Raw genomic sequence first — 11,143 nt, forward strand, 5'->3', positions numbered from 1 at the left:
AATATACAATTATTAAAAATACAAGACAGATCACTTCACTCACCCAATTTCTAAAGTTCCAGGCTCTAGCCCTAGGGCTTGACTCTAAACTCAGTTTCCTTTCGTTGTTTGTTTTCTAGACTTTGTTGCTGTTGTTGTTTTGTAGCCGAGGCTGGCCTCCAACTTAAGAACTCTTTGGCCTCCTCCTCCTCCTTCCATGTGCTGAGATCTCGGGAGAGAAGGGGCTGGGGGGGGGCAGCATACTTATCTTTTCAGTTTTCCCTTCTACCCTCACCTGTTGACACTGCCACACTGTCTTCCAGTCCCACCCTGCCTTTTCCAGTCCTACAACTTGGATGGACTGTGTCTTTCCCAGAATCCTTTGCTTTTGAACTCCTAAGAAGCACCTGACATATGGTGCTCAGGTCATGTCCTTCTCCTAAAGCACCTTTCTGAACCCCCCATGCTGAACTAAGGACGTTCTCTGTTGCCAGTGCCTTTTTTGTCAAACTCTGAGTCATGCCAAGCTGTGATTGCCAGGACGTGTTTTTAATCCCTGCTTCTCCGTACCTGGCATCCAGCACGGGACTAGGTATCCAGCAGGTGCTCAGTCAATGCTGAGAGAATGAGTGAGGGATTTGAACTGCGGTGTCACCAGACAAGCTCGTGCAAGGGAAGGTGTGTCCCTCAAAGCTGAGGTATGTAGGAAGTACCAGGTAAGACCTGTGGGAGATTTGGGGTGACATTTGATCAGTCAGGGAGGTGACACTCAGCCCCGCTTGGGAGAGGAATGCAGCTCCTGGGGTCACAAAAGACATGGGAAGTAGGGAGGTCAGGAGCCACCCTGGAAAATCCAGTAGATAACCCATCTGCATACTCTCCAGGCCTGCCGGGGTCTTCCTACCTGGAAGGACTGGCAGAGGGAGGTCCCAACCCTCTAAGCCCCGGCTCCACCCAGCACACCTCCTCCTGGCAATGGGTTTTCTTGGAGACACTCTGGAACTCAGAGAAGGAAGATAGGGCCAGTGTGATGAGGGCCAAAGAATGGAGATGTTTGGTTCTCTTTTGTTGTTTTACTTGAAACAGGGTCTCTCTGTGGTCCTGGCTGTCCTGGAGCTCACTACATAGAGCAGGCTAGCCTCAAACTCACAGAGATCCGGTCTCTGCCTCCAGAGCACTGGGATTAAAAGACATGCGCCTCTAAGCCTGGCTTCCTTTTTTCTTGAAATAGGAGAAACAAAGATTTCACCACACAGACTTCTGAACTGTATGCTGTTCCTGCAGTCACCACCTACATACCCTGTCTCCTGGCTTTCACTCTGTCCTGCTCATCTGGAAGAACACAAATACTGGTAGGCCCTGGAGCTCATGGCACAGGTCCTCACTCCTACACATGGGCTTCCAACAACATGTACACACATGGCCTTACCACTGCAGCGACCCACTCTCCACGTCTCGCATGCTTGCCTCTGATGATAAAGAACTCACTCCACTCAAAGGCCCCTGTTCCACCAGAGAGCAGCTGTGGAGTTTGTTTAGTAAACTTTATTATTAAAAAGAAAAAAAAGGAGGAGGAGGAGAAGAGGGGAAAAAAAAACCTCTTGCAAATAAATAAAAGCATCACACACCAAAGTCAACTTTTTGAGACCATCTCAAGTGGCCTGGGGAGCTGGCCTTCAGGATGCTCCTGCTTCCATCACTCAAGTGCTGGGGTTACAGATGTGTGTCACCATGCCTAGAGATTCAGATGTGCCTTCCTAGTATTCAGCTTTGTTTCTGGCTTGCTTGTTGCTCCACAAATTATCCTCCCCTTTCCACCCTGCAGAACCGCCCCTGGGCCACCTGCCTGGTTGCCCTGCCACCTTAGCCCCCTAAAAGCTTAGAAAGGTCTGCTCCCAGTGACTTTCCCAGTGTGCCTCACCAGCTACAGGCAAGTAAGAGTCACGGAGAGTGTTGCAAAACCAGCAGAGAGGCCAGCTGCCACCGGCAGAGCTACCTGCATTGTATCCCATCAGCCACGGTGAGACTCTGAAACACCATCGATTGAGCCCGTGGTAGGCATCTCTGAGAATGAATACGGATCAAGGGCTGTGCTGCCAGGTTCTCTTTTATTAGCCAATTAGGACAAAGAACAGGTCACAAAGTCACAGGAAGTGAGGCCAACAGACTGACAGACAGATACACGGGACAGAGCATCATGCTGTGCTATGCAGGGGGCAGGACAAGGGAAAGTGAGAGGTTTGAGTTTTGCTTCTTTAACTAACAGAATAAATAAACACAATACACGGTGGGTTTTTTGCCAAGGGCCGGTACAACCTCTAAGCACAAGTGGTCACAAAACAGCTGGTTTGGAAAGCGGTCTGTACAGCCAATCAGCCTCTGCATAGAGGCGGGGACCCAGGCCCCTGAACCATGCTCTAGGGAAGTGACGAAGCAGAGCAAAGGAGACCTCAAACGGGAAGGAGCAGAGAGGAGCAGGACTTTTCCTTGAAGGGCTCGTAAGGGTTTAGTCCTTGGGTTCTCTGTCCAAAGTGACCAGCAGGCCTGGGAGAGATTCCATCAGTAATGTCCAGCAAGTGGGTTCACCTGCCATACTCATGCCCTCTAATATCTTCAAAAAAATTACGCCATCTAATCACCCCAAGAAGACATGGTTATCTCTCTCTCCCAACCCCTTCTCTTTCAGCTGCTTTGAGTACCTGAGTCTGGTACCCTAAATTAACTTGACATCCCTGAGGATAACACCCACCTATGACTTCCCTTCCTTCTCTGGCCTTGTGGGTTTGGGTCAGCAAATGAGAGAACAAATGACAAAGATCTAAGAGCTTTTTGAAAAGCCTAGGGTAAACCAGGCTTGTGTCGTGACAGAATACAACCTCGGGTGGCCTTCCTTCTTAGAGGGTTGGGGAGACTGGGGATGGTTAGATCCCAAGTCCCAGTGACAATCGGTCATTTGCACCCAGGACTAGAAAGACAGTTTCAGCCCTGTGCCCAATTCTAGATGAGACATTTCAGAAACATAATTTCTTGAAGCTAACCACAATAGGGTAACCATGGGCCACTGAACCCTACCCAACCCTCCACAGAACCCCTCAGATCTGCTAACCTCTCATCCCCTTGGCCAAGTTTCTCCTCCTCTGATGTTCACAAGGCTTTGGACTCGCCTTCCGGATTCCAGATCCCAGGAAGATACCCCTTCTTAAGAAACCCTCAACTGCCTTTGGTGCTCACTGTGTGGAAGTGGGACTACTGGGCTGCATTCTAGGTTTTCTGCTTCACTCTCACGAGGCCAGTCACCTCGTGTTCAAAGGCTCATTCATGCTCGATTCTCCTGTTTCTGTCATGCTTCTCCTGTCTCAGGTTATTCCCCTCCCCACCTTTTACTGGCCAAAGCCCTCTCCTCCTACCCTAGTCCAGACTGTCCTTACTAAGGTGGGCATTATTGGCTCTGTAGGCCAGCCATGCCAGGCAACCCATTGTGTGGGTGTGGGGCTTGGGAATCATAACCACAAATCTATCCAAGTCATCTTACCCACCCCTCACCATGGGCATGGAAATGGAGTAGCCCCCAAGGCTCGCACTGGAATCCAAGTAAAATAGGACCAAATCCAGATTGTCTAACCCAGAAAGGAATGCATTTACTGAGAAACTGAGGCGGTACCCACAGAGAGCTTCAGGTATGCAGGACTCACTGTTCCTCAGCAAAACAACAGTAATGTTCTAACTTACTCATCGGGCCTCTCTGGGTGTTTGTAATGAAGGTCATTGTTAGACCTAACCAAAGCCTCTGCCATACAAGGTTAGAGGCTATGGGTGGTTGGAAATAAACAGAATCTTCTTAGTCATCTTATCCAGGCAAGACAATCCCAGAAAGTACTGGGCTTGCCCAATGCCACACCACCCTGAAAGGGAGTCTGCAGAGCAGGGTAGCCTGTAAGAGCACACCTTGCCGTGCTAGTGACATATAGACAGAAGCTCCTACTCCCACTGGAAGTCAACAAATCCTGAGACCGTGTGTGGCCATAAGGCTTCACTCGCACTCGCTGATAAGGGAGGCTAGAACCCTGCAAAGAGATTGCTGTTCCAGTGCCACCACATGCCCCTCTGCAATCTGAGGAGCTGGTACTCCAAGCAAGGAAAGAGAAGGAAAGGTGACTGTGAGCCCTTCCTAATATCTGGGAGATGCTGTGAGGCTAGGGGCTACCTCCTGCCTGTCGCTCCAGGGTCTTCAAGTAGGGCTTTGTTGACTCTTGGGGTATGGGATGGAAGAGTTGCCTAGAGAGGGTTCAGGTTGAGGGAGGAGATAGGCAAGCAGAGCAGAAGAGAAACAGGAAGAAACAAAGTGACTAAAACCGAACACCACAAGCCCAAAGGAAACACTGAGAATATAGGACAACAATACAGCCAGCACCAAAGGCCAAGGGACGGCATAGCAGTTAGATCCAGGTAGGTAGTGGGACAGGGATGTAGACAGAGGCAATGGGGCTGCAGGGGGGTGGGAGAAATCAAGAGGAGGAGGAAGAAAAAGAGAGGAGAGAGAGAGAGGAGAGAGAGAGAGAGAGAGAGAGAGAGAGAGAGAGAGAGAGAGAGAGAGAGAGAGAGAGAGAGAGAACAACTGCTGGAGAGAATCTCAGAGGCAAGGGTATCAGTGAGATGTGAGGAGAACAGGGAAAGGGGGCCTGGGGCAGGCAGTGCCTGAAAATATAGTTTTATATATTTATATTTATATCACATTCCACACATCAACTTACTAGTGAGGGAGCAGGGGAGGAGGCAATACCGGGGAGGGGAGGCCAGTTGCTCACCTCCTCCCCATTTGACCTCCATGGGGTCCAAGCAGGGCCATGCAGAGGGTGTGTGGGATTCACTTGGGGTTGGGACTCTGAAGAAGGGAGACAAAGTGGAAGGACTCCAGGCCCCAGCATCCCTGGGCTCTCGAAGTTAGTTCTTGGAGAACTCGGAGAGCCTTCTGGGAATAACCATGGGACCGAGATAGGGGAACACCTAAGACCATGGTTGGGTTGGAAGCCAGGCAGTCAATTGGGGAGTGTATCGAGTCCCAGGGAGGCAGCGTGCTGCTTGGCCCGCAAGCGAAGGTTTTCAATGCTCGTGGTTTTACTGTTCAGGGCAGCTGAGGCAGGTGCCAGGCCTGTGGGGGGCGCCGGCAGCAATGGGGTCCCCCACACACCCTGGTGGGCAGCAGCAGCTGCTGACAGGGATTGGTAATAGGACTGACAGTGTAGGGAGCTCAGTGGGGCCATGTTGACCCCTAGGTAGGGCACCGCGGCGGCGGCAGCTGCAGCCGCAGCAGGTGCGGGACCGCCCACTTCAAAAGATGAGTAGTGCACCAGGTTGTTGGTGGCCGCCATGTGCTGGCGGAACTGCTCCTGTAGACGGAAGAGGCTGAGTGGGGACGAGGAGTAGGAGTGGGAAGGACCAAGGAGGCTGCCCGCTGGGGCTGCAGGCGTTATGGCCAGGCTGCCTGGGGAATCTGCAAGCAGAGGACACAAAACAAGTACTCAGAATAAGAGGATTGGTCGCGGAAGAGAGGCTTCCTCCCAACCCCTTGATCAGGCAATGAACATAGTCTGGCTAGAAACATCACCACCCCTTGTCAGCCAGGGCATCCTCCGAAGTGACCCTCAGAATTTGGTTGGGAGGGACTTAGAGAAGCTGCAGGGTTCCTCCTACCTGGGCATCCATGCCTGCATTCCCTGGGGAACTCTTTAATCTTTTCAAGGAATATCCAGGGCTTTCATCTTCTCTCTCCAGCCCTCAGCTCAAAGGTCCTACACCCTTCTTGCCTAGTTTAGAGTTTGTATCTGAATATACAACATGCCAGAACTCTGTTTCTCCTAACCGTGCTAGGGGAAGGGGCTCCAGCCCAGAGCAGCTCCGTGGAACAGAGATGGATATACCTAGTCCTAAAAGAGAACCACCCTGGGCCAAGAGTGGTGGCGCACACCTTTAATCCCAGCACTTGGGACGCAGAGGCAGATAGACCTCTGTGAGTTCAAGGCCAGCCTGGTCTACATAGTTCTAGATACATAGTGAGGACTCTATTTAATAATTGTCACCGTTGTCATCATCATCATCATCATCACCATCACCATCATCATCATCACCATCACCCTGCTGCACAGGGGTGGCGTACCCTTTAATCCCAGCACTTGGGATGCAGAGGCAGAGGCAGGTGAATCTCTGTGAGGTCGAGGCCAGCCTGGTCTACAGAGTGAGTTTCAGGACAGCTCATGTGGGTTACACAGAGAAATCCTCAGAAAACCAAAGGACAAAAAAGAAGACGCATCCTCTAGACCCTGCCAGCAGATCCCCTTTCCACAAGAGCGCTTAATGGGCCAGACCTCTGGGATGAAAAGTCACGGGCCGAGTCCTTTGAATCAAGGTGAAATCTGCTGCAACGGGAATCTCAGGTTCCAGTGTGGAATCCACTCAGCGTACATTGTGCATCTGTCTGTACTGGCTGCTAAATATTGAAAGGGCTATCATAATTCATAAATGGTGAGAGGGGTTTAGCCAGTCCCTCACCTGCTCCCTCCTCAACCTCTCTGCCTCCCAGGCCCTCTCCTGGAACCATCTCTCTAGACCTTTCTATGACCCAACTACTAAGGGTGGATATGGGTCACAGGTCTGCAATAGCCAGTCATGCCTAACTGGTCATGCTCCTGAAGGCCAGGGGTTGACCATCCTGCTTTGCTCCATACTCAGACCCATCATGCCGGATTGGGCCGTTCTCTCTGTAGTCCCGCTTGGCCTGCAGCACCCCCGCGCTGAGCCTCACCTGCCTTAGGGCTGGCCCTCTTGCACCCCAGCACCTTGCTCTCAGATCCAGGACTCTTTTCAGCCTTGGGCTCCTCGGCCCGGGAGTCCTCCTCGCGGTCCAGCTGGTCTTCCGGGGCGGATTCACTGGCTGACTGCTCGGACAGGCTCAGCTGAAGTTCAGCAGGGGGGTCACCACTGGGGAGACTGGGAGGCTGCTCTGCTTCCAGCTGTGTGTTTGAGGCTGGAGTCTCCATCTTGCCTTCCCCGTGGGAGCCCTCGGCCTCCTTCTGCTTCTGGAGCTGCTCTTTCTGCAGGCTACGCTGCTTCTTTCGGAACTTGGCTCTGCGGTTCTTGAACCACACCTGGGGGCCACGGAGAGGAGCAGTCAGGGGAGGAACAACTACTCTGGGTGATGTAATAATCAGGCCCTCGCCCAACCCCATCTATTTTTCCAAATAAACATGAGAGAAGTAGGCATGTATCTCGGCACTGCTCAAGCAAACGCTGACTCCTGGACAAGTGCAACTCCTAGCACTCATCTGCAAGGCACAGTTGGGAGGGTCGGACCCTACCTGCACGCGGGCCTCGGGAAGATTGGTGCACATGGCCAGCCTCTCACGCATCACCACGTCTGGGTAATGAGTCTTCTGGAAGGTCTTCTCCAGGGCCTCAAGCTGCTGGGCTGTGAATGCCGTGCGACTACGACGTTGTTTACGGTGCTGGGAGCCATAGCGGGCCTCCAAGATGATGTCTTGAAATGTACAGCCGTTGGAGGGCAAGCAGAGAAGGCCCATTTAATTATGGGAAATAAGTTTGAATCTGACTCTGCTCTGACCCACTTTGGACACTGAAACTGCCGTCAGAGCTGACCCCTGGCCCCTGGATATTACCGATCCTCTTTCCACTGACCAGGCTTGAAAATCTCTCTAACCTGTCAACAGCCTCCACTCACAGAACTACAGAGGAATAATTCAGCTCCGAGCGTGGCTGTCAGGCATGTGAGTGTGGGGACAAGTCCTCCTGATGTGGCTGGCATTAAGGGGTGTGACGATAGGTGATACCCCAAGTTCCCTAGAGTCTCAACATACTAGGGCGGGAATGGAAACACATCCTTGCAGCCTTATCAATCAGGAGACAGAGGCCAAGACTGGACTGAGCTATGTGGTGGAATCCTATCTTAAAAAGGAAAACATTCCAAAATGCTAAAATGTTCTAAGATGACATGATGCTAATGATCTAAAAATGCATGTCTCAAGGACTCTGGTACCCTGTGGGCCTTAGATTCTGGGCACTAGGTCTTCTTAGCACCAGAAGCTGATGCTTGTCTCCAAAATGACTTAGGGGAAGGCTGACTGGGCACACCTAGTCTCTGTCTCTCACATTCAATCCCATCCTCTTCCCTGGTCTATACATCTCTGGTGGAAAGACAGATTTCTGGTCTCGTTTCCTAAGCAGAAAGCGTAGCCCTGCCAGGGCCCTCAGCCCATGGGAAAGGCTTATCACACCCAGCCTTGACTCTCCGTCTGCCTCTTCAGGGGAAGGGAACAAATCCCCACCCTGCATGGTTGGATTGGAGTGGCAAAGATGAACCATCCATCGATCCTATAGGCGTGCCTTTGTGTTTGGTAACACAGCAACCAGCCAGGATGGTATCTCTCTCAGACTAGTGTGTAGTTTTTTCTATTCTGCCTGACTGGTACTTGGGCCATAAGTTCCAATCACACAAAAATGGACTCGGTCAATGCTGGAAGAAACTCAAGTGTTTTTGCTTCTGAACAATACCAGGGTCCTCTTGTACTCCAGGGCTGGGAAACTTTCTACATCCTAAATGGGAAAGGTACAGGGAACACTAGGCTTTGAGATACTTCTCCAGTTAAGAGGGACAGACCCTTTATAACTTATCCTAATCTTAGCCCAGGCAGACCTGAAGTCACAAGTGTTACCCTTGAGCAGGAAAGGGAGCACGGACCACTTAGTCACACCCATTCTAGTGGAGAGACAGCAGCTCCACATCCTACCGCTAGCTCCAAGGAGTACACGGACTCAAGGGAGACCAGGCTTCCTAATACAGCTCCTGCCATGGAAGGTAAGATTTCCACAAGAATCCCTAGAAGGACCCTTTTCCTCCTTAAAAGTTAGCTATTTGGAAGTGGGCTAAACACCCCAATCCCTCTGTTCCTATCAGTATATATGAGCCTCTGTCCTGAACCCTCTCTATGATATAATCCTTGAGCTAAATGTCACTGTCACATGGTCAAAGGGAATTCATTCCATACAAGGGAAATAGCCACAGCTGGGGCAGGTCTACACTGACTACCACCACACTGGACACTAAGGTCTACACTGATCTAAGAAAGGTAACCAGGGGCTCAGTCGTTCAGAGGCCTGGCAAGGTCTAACAGAATAGGGCTGGCTGCTATGTCCTCTCTGCCAGGCTGATATCCCAAGGTAGGCATGGTCCTCAGACCCTCTCCCATTCCTGTGCCTGGTCTCCTGATGATGATCCTTCCCCCTTGGGGAGCTTTTAAAAGTCGCCTGCCTTCTGCCCACCATGCTGCCCACCATGCTGCCCACCATGCTGCCCACCACTGACTCAGGTCTTCATGCCCTCTCATGGATCTGTGGACACTCGGTCTTCCAAGAAGTTCTATGAAGTCCCTTACAACTATCCGGCATGGACATGGCCCATGCAACAGGACAGGCTGGACTGGGGCATCATAAACTAGGTGGTGACATCTCCCAGGAAGTCTGTAGCTCACCACCTGTCATTAACTCCTGCTCATATGCATTGTTAGTTTTGGATATAAAATGGATCGAAGGCTCACATGTTAAACACTTTCTCTCCAGCTGGTGGCAGTAGTAAAAGGTGATTTGATCATGAAGCTGCTAACCTTATCAAGGGATTGATCCGGGTTCAAGGCTGAACAGACTGCTAGGACATAAGGCTAAGGTGGAAGAAGTGAGCCTCTGTGGGTGTGGTCATTGACTGTCTTCTCCCCCCTCTGCTTTCTGCCTTCCATGAGGTCAACGGTTTTACTGTGCCATGCACTCTCTGATGTGACGCCTCAATACAATCTCACGGCAAATAATGCCAGTCAATCACGGCCCAAAACCTGTAAAACTATGATCCAAAATAAACCTCTTCTCTCTTTAAACTGTTTCTCCACATATGTCATTGCAGTCATGGGAAAGCTGGCATTGAAACCACCGAGAGGTGAGAGGAAAACAACCAGAAGTCAATGTCACCCTCAGCGCTCTTAAGTGCCTGGGACTCACTTTGGGCATTGAGCGCTGGTGACCGTAAGCATTGCTGTGATTCGCTGACCACTTCCTGCCAGTCACCCTAGAATTGCCACTGCCCTGGAGGAAACTTGGTCCCAAGAAGAGAGGTGGATGAACAGATAGGTAACTCCAAGTCTGGCCTCATACTGTCACATTCAAATCCCTAGAAAATGAAGTGATGACCCTCTTCTTGGGGTTTGAATACAGGAAGAGAAAACAGAGAGAAGTAGGAGGAGCATGGAGACCCACACGGTGGGCTGGGACTTAACCGGTATTCAAACCACGCCGAGAGCCATCATTTTTATCTCACTGTGTTTAGTCTTCTCCCAAGGCAGCCCAGCCCTCTTCCAGCTACTTCCCAGTGAAAGGTCCCTGGACCAGCCCTGGACTTGCTGCCTTAGGCTATGTATGAGACAGGGCTAGTGAACACCTCCTTTAAAGGCTTGTTATAGGACCGGAAGGCTGAGGTAGCTCGAGGACCCAGCACAGTGCTGACAAGGGAGCAGCAGTCTGCAGGCAGTGGTACAGATGTTATGTAAATGTGCTGCTGAGTGACCAAGGGCTGTCTGAGTGCCTCAAATAAGCTGCGCACACCCCTCCCCATTTGCCTTCCGTGACCTCCCCCGCCCTTCCCCCAGCATCTTGTCTCCATGGCCAGGTCCCCAGGGCCCTTACCAGCTAGGCGCTCAGCCAATGTAAGCGCATGCACTGATGGCCGGTAGTCAGGGGCATGCTGGGCCTGCTGGGCCGCCTGCTGATGCAGGTTGTACATGGCACTGAGGGAGTTCATAGCATGCAGGGAGTAGCCATTCACCCCATAGTGCTGCATAGCGGCATCCGCCTGCAGGGGAAAAAGGGAGAAGGATTATGAGGCGTGGCTGTCGAGTTCTATCCTAGGAGAGACATCAGCCCTGTCCAGAACCTCAATGTCCACTTTACCAAGGGGTTCTACGCCAGACCAGAAGGTGGCCTGGTCTTGCCCACAGGGTGGGCACTTATTCTTTCATTCACCCCGTCATCCAGGGCTTCACTCTGCAGAGTCAGATGGCTTGGGCTGGAATCCCAGCTTTGGCCTTCAGAGCTCTCTGACTTTGGACAACTC

At 51.5% G+C, this 11,143-nt stretch overlaps 1 protein-coding gene across 1 annotated transcript; it reads right to left on the reverse strand.

Moving 5' to 3' along the window:
* Nucleotides 1-2,068: 2,068 nt before the first annotated feature.
* On the reverse strand, nucleotides 2,069-10,882 carry Dmbx1 (diencephalon/mesencephalon homeobox 1). The gene is given in 4 exon segments (NM_001107961.3): nucleotides 2,069-5,470; nucleotides 6,779-7,121; nucleotides 7,332-7,510; nucleotides 10,717-10,882. Coding segments are annotated over 4 exon segments (1,131 nt in total). The 5' UTR covers nucleotides 10,871-10,882; the 3' UTR covers nucleotides 2,069-5,015.
* Between the last annotated feature and the right edge of the window lie 261 nt (nucleotides 10,883-11,143).

The sequence above is a fragment of the Rattus norvegicus genome, chromosome 5, assembly GCF_036323735.1.
Source record: "Rattus norvegicus strain BN/NHsdMcwi chromosome 5, GRCr8, whole genome shotgun sequence".
In the NCBI taxonomy this organism is placed as follows: domain Eukaryota; kingdom Metazoa; phylum Chordata; class Mammalia; order Rodentia; family Muridae; genus Rattus; species Rattus norvegicus.